Below are 27,086 nucleotides of genomic sequence, written 5' to 3' on the forward strand. Positions count from 1 at the left end.
TTTTGAAGAAAATTAGAGAGACCAAGGGAACATTTCACGCAAAGAGGGGCACAATAAAGGACAGAAATGGTGTGGAGCTAACAAATGCAGAGGGTATTAAGAAGAGTTATCTTTGAGAAGATAAACAAAACTGACAAACCTTTAGCTAGACTCACCAAAAAAAAAAAAGAGAAGAATCAAATCAACAAAATTAGAAATGAAAAAGGAGAGGTTACAACAGACAATGCAAAAATACAAAGGATCATAAGAGACTATTATGAGCAACTATACGCCAATAAGATGGACAACCTGGAAGAAATGGACAGATTCTGAGAAAAGTTCAATCTTCCAAGGCTGAATCAGGACAAAATAGAAATTATGAAGATGCCAATCATAAGCACTGGAATCAAAATTGTGATAAAAAAAATCTCCCAAAATGCAAAAGCCCAGGACCAGATGGCTTCACAGGTGAATCCTATCAAACAGCTAGAGATGAGCTAATGCCTATTCTTCTAAAACTCTTTCAAAAAATTGCAGAGGAAGGAACACTTCCAAACTCATTGGCCTCATATGAGGCCACCATCACCTTGATGCCAAAACCAGACAAAGATGACACATAAAAAGAAAATTACAGGCCAATATCACTGATGAACTTAGATGCAAAAATCCTCAACAAAATTCTCAAAAAAGAGTTCAACAACACATTAAAAAGATCATACACCATGATCAAGTTGGTTTATGCCAGGGATGCAAGGATCCTTCAATATATGCAAAGCAATCAATGTGATATACCATATTAACAAACTGAAAGATAAAAGCCATATGATAGTCTCTATAGATGCAGGAAAAGCCTTTGACAAAATTCAGTACCCATTTACGATAAAAACTGTTCAAAAAAATGGGCATAGACAGAACCTACCTCAACGTAGTAAAGGCCATATATGTTAAACCCATAGCAAACATTATTCTCAATGTTGAAAAACTGACGCATTCTCTCTAAGATCAGGAGCAAGACAAGGGCGTCCACGCTTATCACTATTATTCAACATAGTTTTGGAAGTCCTAGCTATGGCAATCAGAGAAGAAAAAGAAATAAAAGGTATCCAGGTTGGAAAAGAAGAAGTAAAAATCTCTCTCTTTGCAGATGACATATAACTAAACATAAAATCCCTAAAGATACTATCAGAAAATTACCAGAGCTAATCAGTGAATTTAGCAAAGTTTCAGGATACAAAATCAACACACAGAAACCACTTGCATTCCTATGCACTGACAATGAAAAATCAGAAAGAGAAATTAAGGACTTGATCCCATTCACCATTGCAGCAAGAAGAATAAAATATCTAGGAATAAACCTACCTAAGGAGACAAAAGAGCTGTGTATAGAAAACTGTAAGACACTGATGAAAGAAATCAAAGACAACATAAACAGATGGAGAGAGATTCTATGTTCCTGGGTTGGAAGAATCAATATTGTGAAAATGATTATACTACCAAATACAATCTACAGATTCAAGGTGATCCCTATCAAATTACCAATGGCATTTTTTAGAGAACTAGAACAACAACAACAAAAATCTCACAGTTCATATGGGAACACATAAGACCCCGAATACCCAAAGCAGTCTTGAGAAAGAAGAATGGAGCTGGAGGAATCCACCTGCCTGGCTTCAGACTATCCTACAAAGCTATGGTCATCAAGACAGTATGGCACTGTCTCAAAAGCAGAAACATAGACCATGGAAACAAGACAGAAAGCCCAGAGATAAACCCACATGCCTATGGGCACCTTATTTTTGGCAAAGGAGGCAAGAATATACAATGGGGCAAAGATAGGCTCTTCAGTAAGTGGTGCTGGGAAAACTGGACAGCTACGTGTAAAAGAATGAAATTTGAACACTGCCTAACACCGTACACAAAGATAAACTCAAAATGGATTAAAGACCTAAATGCAAGACCAGAAACAATAAAACTCTTAGAGGAAAATATAGGCAGGGCACTCTATGACATAAATCACAGCAAGATCCTCTATGACCCACCTCCTAGAGTAATGGAAATAAAAAAAAATAAATAAACAAGTGGGACATAATTAAACTTTTGCAATTTTGCATAGTGAAGAAAACTATAAACAAGGTGAAAACACAACTCTCAGAATGGGAGAAAATAATAGGAAATGAAACAACTGTCAAAGGATTAGTTTCCAAAATATACAAGCAGTTCATAGAAGTCAAAACCAGGAAAAAACAACCCAATCAAAAAGTGGGAAAAAGACCGAAACAGACATTTCTCTGAAGGAGGCCTACAAATGGCTAATAAATGCATGAAAAGATGCTCAACATCACTCATTATTAGAGAAATGCAAATCAAAACTGCATTGAGATATCACCTCATACCAGTCAGAATGGCCATCATCTAAAAGTCTACAAACAATAAATGATGAAGAGGGTGTGGAGAAAAGGGAACCCTCTTGCATTGTTGGTGGGAATGAAAACTGCTACAACCACTATGGAAAACAGTATGGAGATTCCTTAAAACACTAGGAATAAAGCCACCATATAACCCAAGAATCCCACTACTGGGCATATACACTGAGGAAACCATAGTTGAAAAAGATCCATGTACCCCACTGTTCACTGCAGCACTGTTTACAATAGCTAGAACCTGGAAGAAACCTAGATGTCCATCAATAGATGAAAAGATAAAGAAAATGTGGTATATACATACAATGAAATATTACTCAGCCATAAAAAGGAATGCATTTGAATCAGTTCTAATGAGGTGGATGAACCTAGAGCCTATTATACAGAGTGAAGTAAGTCAGAAAGAGATTCTAGAAACCTGGTACTAGTGAAATTATTTGCAGGGCAGCAATGGAGACACAGACATAGAGAACAGATGTAAGGAAACAGTGGGAGGGGGGAAGAAGAGAAGGGGAGGTGGGGAGAGAGTAACAGGGAAACACACATCACCATGTGTAAAATAGATAGTCCATGGGAATTTGGTGTATGACTCAGGGAACTGAAACTGGGGCTCTGTAACAACCTAGAGGGGTGAGATGGGGAGGGAGGTGGGGGGAGGTTCAAGAGGGAGGGGAATCTATGGCTGATTCCTGTCGATGTTTGACAGAAACCAACCAATACCGTAAAGCAATCATCCTTCAATTAAACATAAATTAAACAAGCAAAAAAAAAAAAAGCCAGCAAATTTGGAAAACCTAGCAGTGACCACAGGACCAGAAAAGGTCAGTTTTCTTTCCAGTCCCAAAGAAGGGCAATGCCAAAGAATGTTCAAACTATCGCATAGTTGCACTCATATCACATGCTAGCAAGGTAATGCTCAAAAAACCTTCAAACTAGGCTTCAGCAGTATGTGAACCAAGAAATTCCAGATGTACAAGCTGGATTTAGAAAAGGCAGAGGAACCAGAGATCAAATTGCCAACATGCGTTGGATCATAGAAAAAGAAGGGAATTCCAGAAAAACATCTATTTCTGCTTCATTTACTATGCTAAAGCTTTTGACTGTATGGATCAAAACAAACTGTGGAAATTCTTTAAGAGAGGAGACCACCTGACCTGCCTGCTGAGAAACCTGTATGCAGGCCAAGAAGCAACAGTTAGTCTGGAACAACGGACTGGTTCCAAATAGGGAAAGGAGTAATCAAGGCTGTATTTTGGCACTCTGCTTCTCTTACTTCTGTGCAGAGTACATCATGCAAAATGCTGAGCTGGATGAAGTTCAAGCTGGAATCAAGATTGCTGGGAGAAATATCAATAACCTCATATATGCAGGTGACACCACCATAATGGCAGAAATCAAAGAGGAACTAAAGAGCCACTTGATGAAGATTGAAGAGGAGAGTGAATAAGCTGGCTTAAAACTCAACATTCAAAAAGTAAAAATCATGTCATCCAGTCCCATCACTTTATAGCAAATAGATGGGGAGAAAAATGGAAAGAGTGACTGACTTTATTTTCTTGGGCTCCAAAATCACTGGGACTAGTGACTGTAGCCATGAAATTAAAAGATGCTTGCTTCTTGGAAGAAAAGCTTTGAAAAACCTAGACAGTGTATTAAAAAGCAGAGGCATCCCTTTGCTGTCCATATGACAAACGTCAAAGCTATGATTTTTCCAGTACTTACTATGGGTCTGAGTTGGGCCATAAGGAAGGCTGAGCATTGAAGAATTGATGCTTTCAAACTGTGGTGTTGGAGAAGACTCTTGAGAATTCCTTGGATAGCATGGAAATCAAACCAGTCAATCCTAAAGTAAATCGGTCCTGAATATTCATTGGAAGAACTGATGCTGAAGCTCCAATACTCTGGCCACCTGATCTAAAGAACTGACTCACTGGAAAACATCCTGATGCTGGGAAAGATGGAGGGTAGGAGGAGAGGGGGCGACAGAGGATGAGATGGTTGGATGGCATCACCTACTCAGTGGACATGAGTTTGAGCAACTCCAGGAGACAGTGAAAGACAGGGAAGCCTGGCATGCTGCAGTCCTCGTGGTAACAAAGAGTTGGACACGACTGAGTGGCTGAACAACCTATAATGAGATGGTGGTTTACTAGGCACAGATCAAGTCTTTGTTTATGTCAAATTAGTCAGATTCTCTAAAGTCACAAAAAATAGTTACATTACTTCCATAGTAACAAAAACAGGTAACATTCGTTGAGAGCTTCCTACCTGCCATAGGTACCACACTATACATTGTATACACATTTCTTCTTTTCATGTGCAACATAAAGATACTTTTCTTCTTCTAATTCCATTTCTCCTGTAATAACTTGCACCAGTCCAACATTTGAAAAGCTCTTAGTGATGTAATTCCTTCCATTAAGTCATGACTATAATTTTTAGCTTTAATAAAGCAACTGCTGTGAGCAATTGAACACCAATTTTTAAACAGGATAGAACTAAATTCTGAATGAGAAACTCAGTAAGCCCTAATTTTCTTCTCAAAACAATTTAACATATATGCCCATTTTAAGACAATTCCTATTTTCTCCCCCGTTGTACGCAGACACTTTTCCATCTGAGCTATCAGGGAAGTTGTTATTTTCTCATGAGAACATTCTAAAATTGTTTTGCCCAGTTAGAAAATATGAATTTATAGAGATGTAGGTGAATGAGACCAATGTCTACTTATAATATTTAACTTAGTTACACATAAACATTTTAAAGTCTTTCATTATATAAGAAGTATACTAAATTAGAAATTATTCTTTTTTCTCTTTCTCATGTTTTATCAAACCATTTTATTAAAAATTCTTCCCACATAGTTTCTATGTCAGTTACTTTAGTGTTATTGAAGCCACTTCATGGAAGCATCTCACCTGGCTTTCTAGAGTATATTGTGTTCACTTTTAAGTCTGTTTTTGAAGACTGTCCTTGCAAATTTTGCATTCAGCTTCAAAAACCTTTTGCCTCACTTTCCTTCCAAGAATATTTTCATGGTTTCCACTATAAAACAAATTTATTGTTTGTAAAAGTGACTGTTAGAAGTCTTATTTCAAGGTGTGTGCTAAGGTGCTTCAGTCACGTTTAACTACTTGTGACTCTGTGGACTGTAGCCCGCCAGGCTCCTCTGTCCATGGGGATTCTCCAGGCAAGAATACTAGAGTGAGTTGCCATGCCCTCCTCCTGGGGAGCTTTCCAACCCAGGGGTTAAAGTCTTGTCTCTTATGTCTCCTGCATTTGCAGGCAGGTTCTTTACCACTTAGTGTCACTGTTTCATGGTAGCTAACATTTTAAATCATAATAATCTCTGTTAGATTTCCTTACCACACCCTTTTTTCTCCTTTTTAAACTAATCTGATGGGTGACCTCCATAAACATCCCATAAATATCTCAAATTATCTCTGACTGCGTGTCAATACAATGCTGTTCAAAGTTAAGTAATGGAGTCTTCCAAATATGAGAAACTTTGTAAAAACTTTGGAAGATTCAAAATTAGGAATACTCTTTTCTGAGGACTGATTTTGGGGAAAAAAAGCACACACACAATCATGTATGTACAGCAAGTGTTTCTATTTTTAGAAACTAAAAATAGGACTAGGGGGTCTTTTCCGTCACCATTTTCTTTCTAATTTTTAATTGTGGTAAAATATAAAATCAACTTTATATCATCACCATTTTAAAACATTCAATTCAACGGTGTTAAGTGCATTCATGTTGGTGCAGTCATTCCCCACCATCCATCTCCAGACATCTTTCCATTTTGCAAGCTGGAACTCTGTACCTATTAAATGCTAACTCCCCATGTCCTCTCTCCTCAACCCCTGGCAACCACTATTCTACTTTCTGTCTCTATGCCTTTGACCCTAAGTGCCTCATTAAATAGAATCATAAAAATGTTTGCCTTATTTCACTCAGCATAATTGTTACTGAGTGCAAGTCTGCGTGCCCAATGTACAGTGAGGCCAAACAAACCAAAACCAAGCTTGGAGCAGAGAAAGGTTTATTTCAAGGCCCTCCAAGAAGACAAGTGGCTCAGGACCCCAAAATCCTGAACTCTTCAAAGAGCTGGAGATGTACCTGAACCCACATCTGTCTGAAGCCAGAACCTGTGTTTGTCTCATTATCTCTTGCTGTCTGTTAGGTGTAAAACACCTCATTTGTCTTCTCCATGCAATTTGAGGAGTACTTCCAATGTAGTATTTCATGTATGCATTGCAGCAATCCTATAAATGGTTAGAATCAGTACCATCCAGATTCATATTTTATCAGTGGAGGAAACTAATTTATTGAGTCATGTGCTCACAAAACAAGCAGAGCTAGTGTTACTGAGTCCAAGCTTGTGCTGCTTGCCTCTTGACAGGCCCATAAATTGAGAGATGAGTTGTTGGGGCGAGGAATAGCAACTTTATTTGGATAGCTGGTGGACGGAGAAGATGGTGGACTTATGTCCCAACGAACTGTCTTGCCTGAGTTAGAATTCTGGCTTCTTTTATACTGAAAGGGGAGGGAGCAAAGTCAAATGCCTCCAGGTTCCTGTCAGCTTCCAGAGGGGATGTGTTAACTTATTCCCCCTGCAGTCATCCCCCTGCAGTTACCCACAAGTGAGCCTGGTCAGGAGGTTTCCTGCTGAAAGATTGCAACTGTGAGCTGTGAGCTATGCCGGGATTCACGACCTCCGGAGGAGAGGATTTCAATCTGGGGTCAGAGACGAGGCTTGACCACTTGAAACTTTTGTGTAATCAAGTTTTATTAAAGTATAAAGGATATTAATCCTTTGTTTCTTCATTTGCTATTATTTTCTCCCATTCTGAAGGCTGTCTTTTCACCTTGCTTATAGTTTCCTTTGTTGTGCAAAAGCTTTTAAGTTTAATTAGGTCCCATTTGTTTATTTTTGCTTTTGTTTCCATTACTCTAGGAGGCGGGTCATAGAGGATCCTGCTGTGATTTATGTCGGAGAGTGTTTTGCCTATGTTCTTCTCTAGGAGTTTTATAGTTTCTGGCCTTACATTTAGATCTTTAATCCATTTTGAGTTTATTTTTGTGTATGGTGTTAGAAAGTTCTAATGAGATGGATGAAACTGGAGCCCATTATACAGAGTGAAGTAAGCCAGAAAGATAAAGACCAATACAGTATACTAACACATATATATGGAATTTTAAAAGCTGGCAATGACAACCCTATATGCAAAACAGAAAAAGAGACACAGATGTACAGAAAAGACTTTTAGACTCTGTGGGAGAAGGTGAGGGTGGGATGTTCTGAGAGAATAGCATTGAAACAAGTATACTATCAAGGGTGAAACAAATCACCAGCCCAGGTTGGATGCATGAGACAAGTGCTCAGGGCTGGTGCACTGGGAAGACCCAGAGGGATGGGATGGAGAGGGAGGCAGGAGAGGGGATCGGGATGGGGAATACATGTAAATCCGTGGCTGATTCATGTCAATGTATGGCAAAAACCACTACAATATTGTAAAGTAATTAGCCTCCAACTAATAAAAATAAATGGGAAAAAAATAAAGTATAAAGGATAGAGGAAGCTTCTGACACAGACTTCAGAAGGGGGCAGAATGAGTGCCCCCCTTGCTAATTTTAAGCAAGGAGTTATATATCTGTTAAAGAATCACCTCAAAACTGAGAGAGTTGCATCAGGTGCCTCTCCCGAAACATGCATTTTGAGACAGCTTTGGCAGAAGGTGAGTCATCCCTTGGCATAGAACAATTGACATGAATCTTAAAGAAAGGCAGATTTCCAAGCAAATGCATAGTTTCATTAATATAGCTTAAGAGAACATTTCCATGAGTAAGACATAGTGGTTTGTTGAGCCATTATCGGTTCAAGGTTTGAGTCTACTGAGAACCTACTTGAAGAAAGGCAGATTCCAAGGCAAATACATAGTTTGTTAACATAGCTTAAGAAGAACATTTCCAGAAGAAAAAATGCATTGGTTAGCGCAAGGTTTGAGGAAAGTTAAGTTCAGGTGCAACCAGGTGTCATCATGACAACACAGAATTTAAAAGAAACCTCTTTTATTTTTGTATAGAGAAGGAAAAAAGAAAATTTGCCACTTGCAGTTTGTTTCCTCCTCCTGCTTAAGAGAGAAAAAAATCATCTGCCACTTGCTGTCTATTTCCTCAGCTTGGGGACCCCTAGCCTTCCTACCTGTTACCTTCTCATTGTGAGCTAAACAGGTATATTTTAGTTTAACACTCAGGGCTTCCCCAGTGGCTCTCCGGTAAAGTATTTGCCTGCAATGCAGGAGACACAGGAGATCTGGGTTTGATCCCTGGGTCGGGAGGATGCCCTGGAGGAGGAAAGGGCAACCCACTCCAGTATTCTTGCCTGGGAAATCCCATGGACAGAGGAGCCTGGTGGGCTACAGTCCATGGGATTGCAAAGAGTCAGACACCACTGAGCATGTACATGTACAGGCATGGGAGGTAGGATTCCCTGAGAGAGGCTGGCATGTCTAATTTATAGGCAACATCCTTTAGTGATTTACTTGTGTGTGTGTGTTAAGTCGCTTCAGTTGGTCTGACTCTTTGTGACCTTATGGACTGTAGCTCACCTGCTGGGTTCCTCTGGTCCACGGGATTCTCCAGGCAAGAATACTAGAGTGGGTTGCCATGCCATTCTCCAGGAGATCTTCCCGACCCAGGCATCGAACCTGCATCTCTTATGTCGCCTGCATTGGCAGGTAGGTTCTTTACCACTAGCGCCACCTGGAAAGCCCTATACTTGTAACAGAATACAAAGTTTCTTCTTTATTACATTAGGACTCAAACCCAGCTCCTTTCATTCTAGACCCAGAGTACCTCTCCCTTTCCCATGTTCCCTTTTACTCTACTGGGCAGTGTATGTAGGGAAGTTATCTGGCCTCATTAAGTCAAAGTTAGCTGTTCATATTTGCAGACCCTCTTTTGATGAAAACCTCATGGTTTCATCACGGTTTCACTACTTTCTACTTTATCTTGAATCAGTTCAGCAAAAGGCATGATATTTACCATCCCCTTTCACATCCAGTATTAGATCAAGAGGTCCTATTACTTAGTAGGATTCAGAAAGTCATTCTTCAGATCTTGATTGGATGATACTGTGTGCTAGGCACTATGCCTATCACTGGAAACCCAGAGACAGAGAAATGAGACATTGTCCTTGTCTCTAAGAACTTATACTATAGCAGGAATGTAACACAGAAAACAGACCGTGACACAGTATAGCAGAAAAAGCTTCTCAGGAGAAGAGGTGATATATGGTCTACACCTTAGGGGTGAGCAGGATTTCACCAAGAAGAGAGAGTTAAACAGTGTGGTTTATTCTCTGTGGAACACAAGGAAACTTTCATCTAGTTTTAGCTGCCTGGAGGAATGTGCAAATGCACCTTCTGTTTTGTTTGAATGCTTAAGTTTTCCCAGTGTGGCTTGACTGCATGGATTAAAAATCTAGATAATTTGGATTTGCATGATTTGGAGTCATCAATGTGGGCAGTTGCTAGATGAACATTCTGATTGCCTTGCAGGTGATCCAATTGGGTCTTTGAGGATGTGAAAGGAATTATAAGGATCGTGCCATATTTTAGTCATTGTGATGGCTGTTATCGCTAGTTGGAATCGATTGGGTGGTGGCTGAGATAGTTGCTGGATTGTCTCTATGTGTGCCTTTATTCCACAGGGAGAAAGAGGCCCCCGAGGCCTTTCTGGACCCCGAGGTGAGGAAGGTTGCTGGGGTGCACGAGGTCGCAAGGTGAGTGTGACCTTGACCTGTGGCATTCTTTCCTTGTCTCTGTTCTATCCCTTGAGTTTTGTTTTTTTTTTTTTTTTTCATTTATTTCTATTAGTTGGAGGCTAATTACTTTACAATATTGTAGTGGGTTTTGTCATACAATGACATGAATCAGCCATGGTTTTACATGTATTCCCCATCCCGATCCCCCCTCCCACCTCCCTCTCTACCCACTCCCTCTGGGTCTTCCCAGTGCATCAGGCCCGAGCACTTGTCTCATGCATCCAACCTGGGCTGGTGATCTGTTTCACCCTAGATAATATACATGTTTCGATGCTGTTCTGTCAAAACATTCCACCCTCGCCTTCTCCCACAGAGTCTAAAATCTGTTCTGTACATCTGTGTCTCTTTTTCTGTTTTGCATATAGGGTTATCATTACCATCTTTCTAAATCCCATATATATGTGTTAGTATGCTGTAATGTTCTTTATCTTTCTGGCTTACTTCACTCTGTATAATGGGCTCCAGCTTCATTCATCTCATTAGAACTGATTCAAATGAATTCATTTTAACAGCTGAGTAATATTCCATGGTGTATATGTACCACAGCTTCCTTATCCATTCGTCTGCTGATGGGCATCTAGGTTGCTTCCATGTCCTGGCTAATATAAACAGTGCTGCGATGAACACTGGGGTGCACGTGTCTCTTTCAGATCTGGTTTCCTCGGTGTGTATGCCCAGAAGTGGGATTGCTGACTCATATGGCAGTTCTATTTCCAGTTTTTTAAGAAATCTCCACACTGTTCTCCATAGTGGCTGTACTAGTTTGCATTCCCACCAACAGTGTAAGAGGGTTCCCTTTTCTCCACACCCTCTCCAGCATTTATTGCTTGTAGACTTTTGGATAGCAGCCATCCTGACTGGCATGTAATGGTACCTCATTATGGTTTTGATTTGCATTTCTCTGATAATGAGTGATGTTGAGCATCTTTTCACATGTTTGTTAGCCATCTGTATGTCTTCTTTGGAGAAATGTCTGTTTAGTTCTTTGGCCCATTTTTTGATTGGGTCATTTATTTTTCTGGAATTGAGCTGCAGGAGTTGCTTGTATATTTTTGAGATTAATCCTTTGTCTGTTGCTTCGTTTGCTATTATTCTCTCCCAATCTGAAGGCTGTCTTTTCACCTTGCTTATAGTTTCCTTTGTTGTGCAAAAGCTTTTAAGTTTCATTATGTCCCATTTGTTTATTTTTGCTTTTATTTCCAATATTCTGGGAGGTAGGTCATAGAGGATCCTGCTGTGATTTATGTCGGAGAGTGTTTTGCCTATGTTCTCCTCTAGGAGTTTTATAGTTTCTGGTCTTACATTTAGATCTTTAATCCATTTTGAGTTTATTTTTGTGTATGGTGTTAGAAAGTGTTCTAGTTTCATTCTTTTACAAGTGGTTGACCAGTTTTCCCAGCACCACTTGTTAAAGAGGTTGTCTTTTTTCCATTGTATATCCTTGCCTCCTTGTCGAAGATAAGGTGTCCATAGGTTCGTGGATTTATCTCTGTCTATCCCTTGAGTTTAAGGAAAATCTTAATTTTTCAACATAGCTGTGATGTTTTCTCTCTTTCTCACAGGGATGGTTTCCTAGAAGTAGAAGTAGAGCCTGAGAAAAGGAATCCAATGTAAATAGTTTGTTGGGAGGGGACCAAAGAAGTGGAGTGTGAGATGTGGAGAAGTGAGCCGGAAGGGAAGGTGGCCTCAAAAGGCTGCCTTATTGTTCAGTAACCACTGTGGGTGGACGGAGCTTAATTCTGCTTGGAAACGGTGGGAGCCGGCGTGGAACAAACGTGCACTTCAGTGTTATCCCACTTGAGGGTTGGGGGGAGGTTGGGGTATTCACGCACCCAAATGCTGTCAGGCATTAGCTGAGGCCTGCTCTCAAGGGGCATTAATTTCCCAGTATTTCTGGACCGCCTTGTGTGTGGACAGGCTCTGGTTCCAGGAAAGAACCCTCAGGAGAAGAGTCATAGAACTGCCAGCTGGAGGCTGGGCTTTAGATCCTTAAAACATTAAAGGCTGATGGGTGGGGCATCGTTGCCTTAAATGTTTCTTAACCTTCCAGGATTAGACAGTCTCCTTCAGGCTGGAAAGCCTTGTCTGCTACTTCAGAGACCTATATAGTTTTTCTGACCACAATGACCGTATTCTGCATAGTCTAATAAGTTTCTCTTTCAATCAATTTATCCTGTTGTTCCTGGAAGCCTTCTCACGCTTGTTATCCAGTGTATTCTCATTTTTGTGCGACAAAATATGATTGTTATAAGTGGAAGGTCACTGCTGTTTCCAGCTCAGCCCTTACGGTGTGAGGAGTGGCAAGGTGCAATTTTCTTCACAGCACAGGTGCAGGGAAGTGGTAGTGATCAGAAGGCTGCAATGTCCGTCATGGTTACTGGAGGAGATGTCTTCATTTTGATCTAAAAAATGACATTTTCTTGAAATTAGGGACATATGGTTCTCTAAGTGAAACAATAGTTTTAAAGCCTCATTCAATCTCAGTCACTTTTATTTCTTCTTAACTGTAGGGAGCAAGAGGATTTTCAGGAGAAAAAGTGAGTGACCTTTCTTACTCTTTTCAAACTGGAGAACTGACGCTTTGGGAAACATGATAATGAATTCACTTGTTTTTCTTTCCTTGAGTGAGGGGGGACTTAAAGGTTTCAGAAAAGGGAATATGTCAGATGCTATGAATGGCCAAACTGCCATGCTAATGAATGGCTAGTTGTAGGGCATGTATTTCAGGCTCACAGCCTGGATCTATGTGATAACTTTTAAGCCTTGCTAGTTCTGTAATAATTGAGCCATCTGTTTATCATGTTTATTTGGAAGAGTTTGTCCTGAAATCAAGGCGTGGTCAGGAGGGTCTGGTCAAGCTCTGTGTCAAGTAGGAGAGAGATGCTAGCACACGGCTGCAAAGGAGCTGCCCTATTAGGGAATGACTTTGTATTCAGAAGCAAAGTATCCACTTGCTCACTCATTCATTCAGAAAAATTTATTAGGTATCTTCTCTGTTCCCCACATTACCCTTGAGAATGCTTCCAAAGTGGTGAAAAGTCAAACAGTGGCTGAGAGAACTCCTTTACTCAGGTCTCCTGATACCACTGATTTACCCCTGTGGCCTGTGCCCAACACAGCATGTAATTTTAGCCCAGCAGTTTCATGTGCTCATATGTGCCTATTCATTCACTAACTCAGTCATGTGTTTGCTAAAAAAAATGCCTGAAACTTGATTTCCTTGGGTGGCCAATAGGAGTAAATCAACCAACCATCCCACATATGCGACACGCATCTTATTCTGCTTGCAGAACTGCAAATATTTTTCTTCAAAAGATGCTTTATAAACTTTTTTCTTCAAAAACATTTCCCTGGTGGCTCAGACGGGAAAGCATCTGCCTACAATGCAGGAGACCCGGGTTCAATCCCTGGGTTGTGAAGATCCCCTGGAGAAGGAAATGGCAACCCACTCCAGTATTCTTGTATGGAAAACCCCAAGGATGGAAGAGCCTGGTAGGCTACAGTCCATGGGGTTGCAAAGAGTCGGACACGACTGAGTGACTTCACTCACTGAGATAGTTGGCAAAATGAAGTATCCGTAATTTGAAAGTGATGGAATGCTTGGTGAGCCATCACAACACAGCGGCCAGTTTTTACTTTCGTCACTAGTTAACACCAGTTTCTCAGTTCTTTTCTAAAGAAGTTTTTGTTTTTTTTTTTTAATTGTGAGTCCTTCAAAATGCATGCACTTGCATACACACTCATTTAATTCCTACTTATTCTACAATGATCCAAGTTTCCATTATGCAGATTCATTCAGGGATATTTGCCAGTCTTTTAAACTAAAAAAATAGTAGCATATTCTCAGGCTGCTTTTGTGTGCCTTAGCGTTAGAATAAAAGAATGTAAAACTATGGAAAAAAAAAAGAAACCCAACGGCAAAAGGACCAACATTAGCATGTAGACATCCTTTAAGGAATGTCTCATTCAGTCTTGTGAGGGTGTTACAGTACTGTTCCAGTGTAAAAATTTAAAAGGAAGTCTTTCTGTCCATTCAAAATCTGAGTTCCTTTTCTTTAGCAGCTGAGGTGTCAGGAAAAACAGTATATAGAGTTACTATCCACCTCGGGAAGAAAATAATTACTGCTTTTTAATGCTTGAATGCAGTATATAAATGTTGTTTCAGGAGGTCTAGATTCTTGTACCAACTGAGAACAATATTAGCAAAGAAATTAGCATCAGAACAAGAACACGTACCCTGGCCCTCTTTGCCTAATGTTCTCATCTTCCCTTCCAGGGCAACTCTGGTGAGGAGGGTGTTGATCGCTTGCATGGAGACCAGGTACAGAAAGCCTCTCATTCTGTGGCCCCAGCCCTCTCTGCCCCCACTAGTTTGGCATTAATAGTCTCTATGGTTGTCACGACTGGTCTGGAAATGTAAGTAAATATGCATGCTTAACAATGTCAAAAGTTAGCTTATATATTTGCTATTATCTTCAAAATACAAGGGCCTTAGAAACTTAACTCCCATTTCACATGTTATTGTCCAGTATTTTATTTCTGTCTTTTTATTTTGTTAATTTCTACTAAATGAGAGATTGTTAGAATTATAGTTTAATTTAGTTGATCCTTATGTGGCTTTACCCTCATTTCTGTTGCTATCACTGATACCTTCAAACGAACATGAAAAGATGGTGTTTCTTTTGCTTAAAGTACAACTTTTAGAGTTTTTCTTTAATAAAGGTTGTAAACTCCCTTGGTTGTTTTTTATCTGGAAAAGAAAAATCTCATGATTTCACACTTTTACTTGAAAGATTGTTCTTTGGTAAACTATTTTCTCTCAGACTTTGGAAATGTGATTTCATATTCTCCTGGGTTTCTATTGTCTTCTCTTGTTAGCTTTTACTGTTAAGAAGGTATCCACTAAGCTGAAAACTTAACCCCAGCTCACCTCCCGATGGCCAGGGCCACCATGCCTGGCCTCCCCTTGAACACTCCACCATAGCCAGGCCTGTTTTCACCTTATAAAGACGGTGGTGTGGGATCGCTGTAACCTTTAGGCTAATGACTGTCTGAAACATTGCCTCCATCTATAATATGGTTGCAGTATTCTGTGATGATTTGACAGAGAAGGACACCTCATTCTCAAATATTTTGAGTGGTGCCTCAAAGGGCACCAATGCCTCTGCTCTGGAAAAAGACATTGATTCAGTGCAGTTTCCAATCAATGAACACTGCTTCGAACTGGTCAATTTTGGAAACACATGCTGCTGTGGTTCCATGCTGTGGCCTTGAACTCCTGCCAGAGGTTCTGGGAGAATGTTCTGGCACACAAGGCCCAACCCAGTAGGAAGGAAAACTTGTTGACCTGTCTGGGAGAGCGTTTCTACAGCATTGCCACTCTGAAGAAGGTTAGTGTGACCCCACCAAAGAAGTGCATTTCAAGTTTGAGACATGAAAGCAATCTCTTAGATGACTACCTGCAGCAGGATACTCATGAATGTTTAAATTATTTGCTAAACATGCACATCCTGCAGGAAGAGAAGAAACAAAATGGGAGATTAAAAAATGGCAGTATGAAGGAACAGCAGAGAATGATTAACCAGTACTCACTTGTGTCCATGAGATTTCTCAGGGAGCACTCACCCATGAAACTTGATGCTTGAGCTATGAAACTGTTTGTAGCAAGAGATGAAGATTTTCTTGACCTTTGTGTCGACATGGAGCAGGTATATCTATTGCTCCCTGTCTAAGAGACTTCAGCAACACAGAAACACTGCATAGAGGACAGGAATATTGGCATGAAACAGGTTGCAGCAGAGGCCCAGCAAAGGCTGAGAGTCAGAAAGCTGCCCATGATTCTGGCCCTGAAACTCGAGCAGTTCAAGTACGTGCTCCACACACACCAAACGATCTTACCAGGTGGTCTTCCTGCTGGAACTGCAGCTCTTCAATGCCTGCAGTGATGTGGTACATCTGGACTGCATGTACGAGCTGGTTGTGGTGGTGGTCCACAGGGGCAGTGCTCCTAATCATGGCGTTATGTCAATATTACTGTGGTGAAAAGTCATGGCTTCTGGCTTTTGTTTGCTGATGATGGGGTAGAGAAAATGGATGCCCAAGCTATTGAAGAACTCTATGGCCTGACTTCAGATATTAAAAAAAAAAATCAGAATCTTGAAATATTTTATTCTATCCATCAAGATAATAACTTAAAGGACTGTGGGACTCATTTGAGTGGAGGGAAATGTTCAAAGCACTCTGAGCTGCAGACATTTCTCTTTAGACACCCATCCTCCCCAGAGACCCACCAGCAGTGTACTCTGCGTCTTGGGGGTCTGACTGTGTGACTCCTTCCCCTTCCCTCCGGCTCCCCTTCATTTTCCTACATGCAGCACTACTCATGGCTTTAAGTTAGTCTGAGGTCGTGTTAACTGCAGTCAGATTGTAGTAAGGTTTAGATGAATGACGTTTGCTAATTTTAGGATTGAAATCAAGATTGCTGGGAGAAATATTAACAACCTCAGATATGCAGATGATACCACTCTAATCTAGTCAAGGCTATGGTTTTTCCAGTGGTCATGTATGGATGGGACAGTTGGACTATAAAGAAAGTTGACCACCGAAGAATTGATGCTTTTGAACTGTGGTGTTGGAGAAGACACTTGAGAGTCCCTTGGACTGCAAGGAGATCCAACCAGTCCATCCTAAAGGAGATCAGCCCTGGGTGTTCACTGGAAGGACTGATGCTGAAGCTGAAGTTCCAATATCTTGGCCACCTGATACAAAGAACTGACTTCTTGGAAAAAGTTGATGTTGGGAAAGATTGAAGGTAGGGGGAGAAGGGGATGACAGAGGATGAGATAATTGGATGGTATCACCAACTCGATGGACATGAGTTTGAGTAAACTCCGGGAGCTGGTGATGGACAGGGAAGCCTGGTGTGCTGCGATTCATGGGGTTGCAAAGAGCAGGACACGACTGAGTGACTGAACTGAACTAAACTGAATGGCAGAAAGAGAAGAGAAACTAAAGAGCCTCTTCATGAAAGTGAAAAAGCTGGCTTAAAGCCCAGCATTCAAAAAACTAAGATCATGGCATCCAGTCCCATCTCTTCATGGCAAATAGATGGGGAAAAATTTGCAGACTTTATTTTCTTGCACTCCAATATCACTGTGGATGGTGATTGCAACCACAAAATTCAAAGATGCTTGCTCCTTGGAAGAAAAGCTATGATAAACATAGACAGCATATGAAAAGGCAGAGGTCTGTCTGTCAAAGCTATGGTTTTTCCAGTAGTCATGTATGGATGTGAGAGTTGGACTATAAAGAAAGCTGAGCGCAGAAGAATTGATGCTTTTGAACTGTGATGTTGGAGAAGACTCTTGAGAGTCCCTTGGACTGCAAGGAGATTAAACCAGTCAATCCTAAAGGAAATCAACCCTGAATATTCATTGGAATATTCTTGCCTGAAAAATCCAATGGACAGAGGAACCTGGCGTGCTGTGGTTCATGGGGTTGCAAAGACTCAGACAAAGGATTGAGTGACTGAGCACATATTCGTTGGAGGGACTGATGCTTACGCTGAAGCTACAATACTTTGGCCACCTGTTATGAAGAGCTGACTCACTGGAAAAGACCCTGATGCTGGGCAAGACTGAGGAGACAGGGGGTGACAGGATGAGATGGTTGAATGGCATCACCAACTCAACGGACACGAGTTTGAGCAGGCTCTGGGAGATGGTGAAGGACAGGGAAGCCTGACGTGCTGCAGCCCACAAAGTCGCAAAAAGTCAGACATGACTGAGCCACTAACAACAACAACATGCTACGCCACTGGCTCTGGCTGAATTAGAATGGCATTTCTTATCAAAGTGGGCAGTCTATTTGGGGTCTTCACTAATCTTCATAAATGACTTCCAGGGTCTCATTTCAATGCATTCCTTTAACTCATCTTTGGAAACACTGCTCCCCATTTTTAGCTTCTCTGCATCTGTTCCAAAGGAAGAACAGAGGAATGGGGTGGATGCCCACCTTTTAAGAGCTGAAACTATAGCTTTAAGTTTGTGTGAGTGAAAATGTTTAAAAGGAACCGCGACAGTGAATTCATCCTCCAGGTAGAACCTGGTGAAGAGAAGCTGTTGAGGGTGTCTAGTGTCTGCCCTGGGCTGTGCCTACCGGCTGTTAGAATCCCAGGAACTGAGGCAGTGTGGCACTCAGGGCAGGCAAAGCTGAGTGGGGGAAGCTTTTATGCACAGTGGAAAGTTGCTTTTCTCATCTATCAAAGCCAAGTTTCAGGAGAACAGCTCCTTGCGCTTTATTTCCAGTGCTGCTTTTCTTCTGTCCGTGAGTTGTATCTAGCCTTTATCTGATGCTGCTCGGCTCTCCAAGGGATCTTTCCAATCCTGCTGGTGTTTCACAGTCGGTGGTGGCAGGGCGGAGACCCCACGGAGACTGCCTGTGGCCCAGTTCTCCTTAGCCAGGCGGTACCTTTCCTCGCAGGAGTCGCATTGCACAACTGTTCACCTGTTGGCATTTCGGTTGGTGTGCGAGGCCCCTGCAAGGCCCAGGACTAATGTGGAACCTTCCCCAGAGGAGATACTGGAGTTAGCTGGGGACACAGGTGGGTCAAAGGGAGTGTCCGTGGGTGGGTGGAGAGATGAACCAAATAGCAGTGTCTCCTTGGCTCAGATTCCCAAGGTGCTTGACAGGACAGAGTTTTTTTTTTTTTTTTTAGGAAGAACCTCATCTCACCATAGTTATTTTACTTTTTCACTTTTGTTTTATATATATTTATTATATCATTTGAGTATTGGTACCTTTTATTAAAAGGGTCCTTATGGGGAAAAAAGTTATTCATCAAATAATTGTTGTTCTTTTGTCAGCAGTCTTTTAAAAAATATCAGGCTGCTTCACAAAGTTCCCTTTGTTTCCAGTTTTCCGCCGTTTCATGTGATGTGTCCAGGTGTGGATTACTTTTCACTTATCCTGTTTGGGACTTATTAAGCTTCTGAATCTGAGCATTTTTACCTTCTCTTAAGTTTTGGAAAAGCCTTAGCAGATTATCATTTCAAAGTTTTTATTTTTCCCATTTTCTCTATGATCTCCTTCTGGAAGTCTAATTGAAAATTTGTGGACCTTCTCATTTTATCTTCAATAGCTTGGTCTCTCTTTTATATTTTCTATTTCTTTATCTTTCTGTGCTGGTTTCTGAGTAATTTCTACAGTTTCTAGCTCACCAATTCTTTTGTCACTGGTATTTAATATACAGTTTAACCTGCCAATTGGATTTTTAATTTTGGTTATTCTAATTTCCACTTCAAGAAGTTCTATTTGATTTTTCTCTCAAATCTGCTTGATCTTTATTAAAAATAAAAAATATAGTGGCTGTTTTACTCTTTCTTTTTGTTATTTAAATGTAGTAAAGATACAGTAATTCTGGTATCTATAGTCATTTGAAGCCTGATTTGTTGTCTGTTGGTTCTGCTGGTGTCTCCCTCATGGTTTCTTCTCACGTGTGTTGTGACTTTTGATTGAAACTCATTTTTGATGGAACTTTATCTGCAAGAAGTCACTGAAGCCTGAGTAGAATGCTTCTGCCATGTACTTTGTGGCTCTGCCTCCTGGAAGCATGTTAAAATAAATGTGGTTTTCACACCACATACTTGCAGAATGATCAGAAGTCCTTAGGGAAGCCAATGGTTATTGCTCCCCTAGATTCCTGCTTTCTCTTTATTAGGAACTCCAAGGATTTATCTTTTCATTTATCAGCTCATAGATGTAGGTAAGGTATAATTTTTCAGGATATCTAGTCTGTTGTAGAGTCAGAGTTAGATCTTCCTGCTCTTGGCTAGAATGTGAAAGAGTGTGAAAGCTTCCGGTGTGACTCACGTAACAAGGATTCTTTGTATGTGTCCTTTTCTTTTCCTAGGGTGATCGTGGAGTCCCAGGGTCATCAGGAGAAAAAGGAAATTGAGGAAATAGGGTAAAGTGTGAGGATATCCTTCTCTCCTATTTTTCATATTCCTGCTGTGTAAACTCACCTTGACAGCTTGTTTTTAAGCTCTGGGAAAGAATCATCTAGTGACTTTATACTAGACTGGGAGTTAAAGGGCAATAGACATTAGGTGAGTATCTGGAATCTTTACTGAAGGCCTGGCTCTGCTGATAGTTAGAGGAATATGTAAACCAAGTTGCCTGCCTTTTGTGGTTTATTACATGTGTCACTCCCTGTCTCACCAGCTTGCTGTGGCTCCCTGTCACCAATGATTTCATCTCGCATCCAAGGCCTTTCAACCACACCCTTCTCTATTCTCGGCCAAGAACCCGTCTTTCCCAGCCAGACTGTGCTTCCTACCGTCTCCTGAGGGTTCCTTCTGCATCCCTGCCACTGTGTCTCAGCCTGCGCCAAGCTCCCCATCCTTGGATACCCTTTCCCTGACTCCATCTTTTTACAAGATTTTTAAAAACTTTATTGAAGTGTAATTGACTTGCAATAATTGTAATATTGTAAGTTGTAATAACTTCTGCTGTATGGCAGAGTGATTCAGTTATATGTATTTATTCTTTTTCATATTTTTTCCATTCTGGTTTATCACATTTACTGTTCCCTGTACGATCCTGTAGGACTTTGTTGTTTAACCCTGTGGATACTAGTTTGCCTTCTGCTAACCCCAAGCTCCCACTCTCTGCTCCCCCATCTCTTCCCTGCCTCCATCTTCAATGCTTATTTGAATATCACTTTTCCTTCAGTTCCCATCTTCTTTCTTTCTCCCTTGTGATGCCCTCCTTGGCCCTGTCGGTCTGGCGGTCTCCCCCTTCTGTCTGTCCTTCCCGTGTGTACTGTTCGCCCTGTCAGCTTGAAGTTATCTCTCTGTGTGAGGGAAGGCAGATACCTGATGTCAGTATCGCCACTCCCCCTTGCTGTGCCTTTGGTAGACATCACTAGTCAATTATGGAATCTAGCCTGAAGGGCACAGCACCATAATCAGCTTCTGTTGATTGGATAAAGGGGGTGAAATTTATTTATTTCTTTGTACCCCTCTTGGAATTAGAATAATGCGTTGATTTCCTGATAAGTAAAATGGAGAGTTATAAGGTGTGGCTTTTTATTGAGGTTCAATTTCCAACCTGTAGTTTGTAGACCAAAATTACGGAGAAGGTGGGGCATACCACACTTCCTTCAAGACTGGAGAGCCTTCAGTTTCCACCAAATTTTGTTCAACTCAGTAAATGCCCTTCAAGTGCTTCCTATCTGCAGGGCATTTTGGTAGATACAGAGATGGTTCAAAGGTAAACAAGTCATGGTTATGACCAACAAAGTCAGTGAAGTGAAGTCACTCAGTCGTGTCCGACTCTGCGACTTCATGGACTGTAGCCTACCAGGCTCCTCTGTCCATGGGATTTTCCAGGCAAGAGCACTGGGGTGGGTTGCCATTTCCTTCTCCAGGGGATCTTTCCAAGCCTGGGATCGAACCCAGGTCTCCGGCATTGTGGGCAGACGCTTTACCATCTAAGCCACCAGGGAAGCCTATGACCAACAAAGAGCTGGTTAACTGGTGCAGGAGATTGGATTTGTGTAGGAAGAGCTCTAACACAAGATAGGGTAAAATAAAATCTGTAAGAAAGGTGCAGATGAAGAAGAATGGGAACACACAGTGACTTGGAGAGGAGTCTAAAAGAGAGTATGCTCCATCCAATCAATCATATTTTCTGAGCATCTATTGTAATTCAGGCATGAGTTCTGTGTCTCAGAACTGGCCTTTCATGGGGAAAGACAGACATGAATGAAACAATCATGGAAATAGATGTAAGATTACTGCTGAGATAAGTAAGTGAAGAGGAGGTAAATTTCAGGGGCATCTGATCCAACCTGTGCAGTCAGGAAGCCTTCATTGAGGAAGTAAAGACAGGAGGCAATTTGGATTAGTAACAACCCAATGATGAGGAACGAGGAAGGGGGAAGAGACCAGACCTCCCTACTGATGTCCTGTGGGCCTTTGAGGATGTGCTGAGGGCAGGCAGGACTCAGGCATTTCAGGGAACACAGAAAATCAAGACAGTCTTCACTCTGACCTCTGTGAGAGGCACATACAGGGTATTTCAGGCTAAGTTTCAGCTGGCTTAGAAACTTTCAGCAGGAAGGTTTATAGGCAAGGAAGAACATATTCAAAGCCATAGATGTGTAGGATTACTCTGGAAGCCAGCATCTGGGTCAGCAAAAGGAGGAGCTAGTTGTTGGACAAAACAAAACAGGAACCATATGCCAGATTTTATACTTAGCATTTTAATTTTCCATTGACTCCCTGTAACAGCCCTAATAAGATAGGTGTATCGGTTTTACAAAAGAGAAGATTGTCTTAGAGAAGTCAAATAAATTTGCCTTGCTAGTAAATTAATCAGCAGGATGGGAATTTGAAGTCATGAATTCCCTCTTATCACTATTTCAGGCCAGGGATGAGTTGGGGAGGGGTCTCCAGTAACGTGAGGCAGTGGCTTCTTGTAGAGCCCAGAGAATAGCCGTTTCCTGTGTGTCTGAGACCCAGATCTCAGAGGGGGTGCCCCATGTCACTATTCTCAGAGTGTGTATACCCTCCATCACTTCAGTTCAGTCGCTCAGTCGTGTCCGACTCTTTGTGACCCCATGGACTGCAGCACACCAGGCCTCCCTGTCCTTCACCGCGTACATAACATCCTCCGCAGAAGGTTCCTGCGGTGGAGTGGCTCTCTCCGACTCTGTGGCTCTATAGGAACTAGGACACGGAGATGGCACCATTAACGGCAGATTTTAAGAGAAGCAACCATTTGCTCATCGTGTCATAGTCTCATAGCAAGTGGTTCCACCTCTCTCGTTCCCCATCTAGAGCAGTTAGGACCTCTGCAAGCATGTTTTATCTCTTTCTCCTCCTTTTTTTTTTTTCTCATGAGATCACTTGCTCTGCTAATGCTGTGCACATCTGTGATGAAGAAAGCCTTCTTCTTTTTGTTGCATGTGTATATACGTAGGAGCGCAGGAAGCTGTGGAAAGATCCAGGGATTTGGAGGTGGGGAGGTGAGGTCCAGGTTCCTCATAGCCAAATGGGTTAATTCTTGACTTGTCAGTGTTAAATGAGGTAATATACATCTAGGGCTAGGGGTGTCACAGATTTCCAATAAAAGTGTGTTTTTTTCCCCCTGTGTCTCCTTCTCACCTCTTTGGCAGTGAATGCTTTAAAGTTCAAGTCCTAAATTGCTCTTTTAATTTAAGTCTCACTTCTCCTCTCCCTTTAGGCAACAGGTGACTTTAAAAAGTGACAGTTGTCTTTCAATGTGATTTAAGGGCTTGACGGGACCACCCGGACAACCTGGAGAGCGTGGAGCGCCTGGGTTAAGGGGAGATCCTGTGAGTTATGGTTGAGGGGTTTCTGCTGCTTTCATCCAGGGACTGTGAACTGTTTTCTTGGGCACAACAGCAGAGAACAATGAATTGCTAATTAATGAGGTGTCTGTTCAGCCTATCTAAGTACTGCAACAGATAAGAGATTGTAGAGAAAACCCATCTTATAGAACAGCTGGGTTCTTAAAAAGTTGGAATTTTAGTTGCCTTGGGTATTTGGGATGACTGAGTGGATCCAGACAATGAAAAGACACCACTTTGGTACTTTTATTTTTCCAATCTTACTTCCTGTACTTTCTTTCCCTGTCTTTCTTGCCCAGTTGAGCTAAGAAACTTTCCTTTTCTCAGGGGGATCCTGGAGTTGATAGTTTCATCCAAGGCCCTAAGGGAGAAAAGGGAAGGCGTGGACACCAGGTAAGCCGGTCTCTTGTTTGCCTGGGGCCCAGGGCAGCAGATGCTAGCTGCTGCAGAAGACTTGGTCATCAGGTTGGATCAACACAGAAAACCAGAGAACAAACCTGTAGGGCTCCATTATCCACAGAGACAGGAACTCTGAATGCTAATCCCCACCTATATCCTTGCCTCTTAGGTTTTTTGTTTGTTTGTTTATGAATCTTATCTTACACAGCATTAATAATACAAGTTATTTACATTTCTGGTCCTTGGTTTCCTCATCTCCAAAATGAAACCATTAGACTCAAGGATGCCTGAGATCTTTCCAGTTTTAAAATTCTCCAATTTTATAATTTGAACAATGCTCAGGGTTTTACACTGCTGGCTTGCTTTCTGTTACTGCCTGTGTTAATTGATGTGTATCAGGTACCAGTCATTTTAAAAGATAAGACCCTTGTCTAGCTCTAAATACTAGAAGTGTCCTGACAGGAGTCATCACAGAAACAAAAGGACTTTATACCTTGGCAGACACTAAGTTTTTTGTAAGTTAATTTTAGATTTTTATGTCCTAGACACTAAAATGCATGACCTGGAAAAAGACTAAAATGACCCAAGTCCTCCCAGTTCATCATTCCGAGTTTCCAGGAATGAAGTCTGCATAGCACATGCTTATGTAACTATAGAGGAAACACTCTTACTTTGAACTCCAGTTTGCATCCTTTCACAAAACCTTCCTGGGTCTCCTCCCGGGAATATGACTGGTTCACAACCATTTGATACACATCCAGGTACTGAATAAAATCCAGTTTGTAAAAAGATAATTATCATGTAGCTATGTGAGAAAATTGCCATGACTTGCTGCAAGAATGTCTCATCCTTTTGTCAATTGCAGTTATTTTGGACCAGCTGGGAGGATTTTCTTTGGTGAATTGAGATCAGAGGCCCTGTGAATAGCCAGCCACTCCATCAGCTATGGTGTTGAGCTAAGGGAACAGCAGGGAAACAACTCTTAACCCGTGTGGGACCCAGTTTCCTCATCGGCAAGGTTGGACTATTAGAGAAATCTTTTCAAAATTTCCAGGAGTCAGTGGGTGAAAGGACCTGATCCGTATAAAGCGTGGTTTGCTCCTGTTTCACTGCTGGGAAGAAAGGCCCCTGTACAAACTGTCTAGTGTGTGTCCACCACAGCACCACGGCCAGGCAGAGAGCCTCCTGCTCACAGCCTTCAGAGGCCTCCATGGCTGACTTTAGCTGAGGGTTATTAACCTTGAACACCAGATCCCCAAATTGTGTGTGCAAACAAGAGCTGCAACTGATGCAGTGTTGTAACATATTGCATCTAGGTTCCCTATACTTTTTACTATGCAGAGCTCAAAGAAAGATCTTAACTAAGTATTCTTTGAATAGATTCAGATAATAGAAGTCACTCCTATAGCTAGGTAAGCAGGCAGCTAGCTGGCGTCTCAAAATTCTCCAAGCCAGGTTTCAACAGCATGTGAACCATGAACTTTCAGATGTTCAAGCTGGATTTAGAAAAGTCAGAGGAACCAGAGATTAAATTGCCAACATACGTTGGATCATCGAAAAAGCAAAAGAATTCCAGAAAAATATCCACTTCTGCTTCACTGACTATGCTAAAGCCTTTGACAGCATGGATCACAACAAACTGTGGAAAATTCTTCAGGAGGTGGGAATACCAGACCATCTGACCTGCCTCCTGGGAAATCTGTATGCAGGTCAAGAAACAACAGTTAGAACCACACATGAAACAACAGACTGGTTCCAAATCAGGAAAGGAGTGCGTAAACTCTGTATATTGTCACCCTGTTTACTTAACTTTTATGCAGAGTACATCATGCGAAATGCTGGGCTGGATGAAGCACAAGCTGGAATCGAGATTGCCAGGATAAATATCAATAACCTCAGGTATGCAGATGACACCGCCCTTATGGCAGAAAGTGAAGAAGTAAAGAGCCTCTTGATGAAGGTGAAAGAGGAGAGTGAAAAATTTGGCTTAAAGCTCAACATTCAGAAAACTAAGATCATGGCATCTGGTCCCATCACTTCATGGCAAATAGATGGGGAAACAATGGAAACAGTGACAGACTTCATTTTCTTGGGCTTCAGAATCACTGCAGATGGTGATTGTAGCCATGAAATTAAAAGATGGTTGCCCCTTGGAAGAAAAGCTATGACCAACCGAGACAGCATATTAAAAAGCAGAGACATTACTTTATCACCAAAGGTCCGTCTAGTCAAAGCCATGGTTTTTCCAGTAGTCATGTATGGATGTGAGAATTGGACTATAAAGAAAGCTGAACATTGAAGAATTGATGCTTTTGAACTGTGGTGTTGGAGAAGACTCTTGAGAGTCCCTTGGACTGCAAGGAGATCCAACCAGTCCATCCTAAAGGAAATCAGTCCTGGGTGTTCATTGGAAGGACTGATGTTGAAGCTGAAACTCCAATACTTTGGCCACCTGATGCAAAGAACTGACTCACTGGAAAAGACCCTGATGCTGGGAAAGATTGAGGGCAGGAGGAGAAGGGGATGATAGAGGATGAGATGGTTGGATGGCATCACTAACTTGATGGACATGAGTTTGAGTAAGTTTCAGGAGTTGGTGATGGACAGGGAGGCCTGGCGTGCTGCAGTCCATGGGGTCAAAAAGAGTCGGACATGACTGAGCGACTGAACTGAACTGAGCTGACATTGTAGCCTGTGAAGTGCTATGAGAAGAGAGCCCTCTAGAGAGCAGTCTTGCCTTGGTGTTAGTTCTGAGTTGACTTGCAGTGCAGATTCAATGTAATCTGGAAAGAGAAACTTGACCATGAGCCTAGTGTTTGGGGAAGGAAGGGAAAACCGGTCATGGCTTCACACTTCTGGGGAAAACGAAAACCAATATGACTTTTCTGGAAGGCAATCAGATAACACCCATCCATCAGGACTGCTGTTTTTCATGTTTTTTTGTTTTTTTTAAATATGCAAGTGACAGAAAGCCTGACTGGCAGTGTTTAGCTAATAAATGTGTTTGATAGTCCAGGGGTGGGTGACTCCAGGTCTTGTTACACCAGTTCAATGTTGTCATCAAAACCCAGTCCTCAGGGACTCA

The 27,086-nt window shown here is 41.6% G+C and overlaps 1 protein-coding gene and 1 pseudogene across 1 annotated transcript in view; both read left to right on the forward strand.

Annotated features, from left to right (window-relative positions):
- The window catches only part of LOC122676028, a 61,416-nt pseudogene extending 44,622 nt beyond the window's left edge, over positions 1-16,794 (forward strand).
- A 4,715-nt stretch (positions 16,795-21,509) lies between these two features.
- LOC122675233 (collagen alpha-4(VI) chain-like) overlaps positions 21,510-27,086 on the forward strand; it is a 29,243-nt gene continuing 23,666 nt past the window's right edge. Inside the window, exons 1-3 of the mRNA XM_043873657.1 lie at positions 21,510-21,527; positions 23,525-23,587; positions 23,930-23,995. Coding sequence (XP_043729592.1) covers positions 21,510-21,527; positions 23,525-23,587; positions 23,930-23,995 — 147 coding nt within the window. The remainder of the gene's footprint in view (positions 21,528-23,524; positions 23,588-23,929; positions 23,996-27,086) is intronic.

This window comes from Cervus elaphus, chromosome 19 (assembly GCF_910594005.1).
Source record: "Cervus elaphus chromosome 19, mCerEla1.1, whole genome shotgun sequence".
In the NCBI taxonomy this organism is placed as follows: Eukaryota; Metazoa; Chordata; class Mammalia; order Artiodactyla; family Cervidae; genus Cervus; species Cervus elaphus.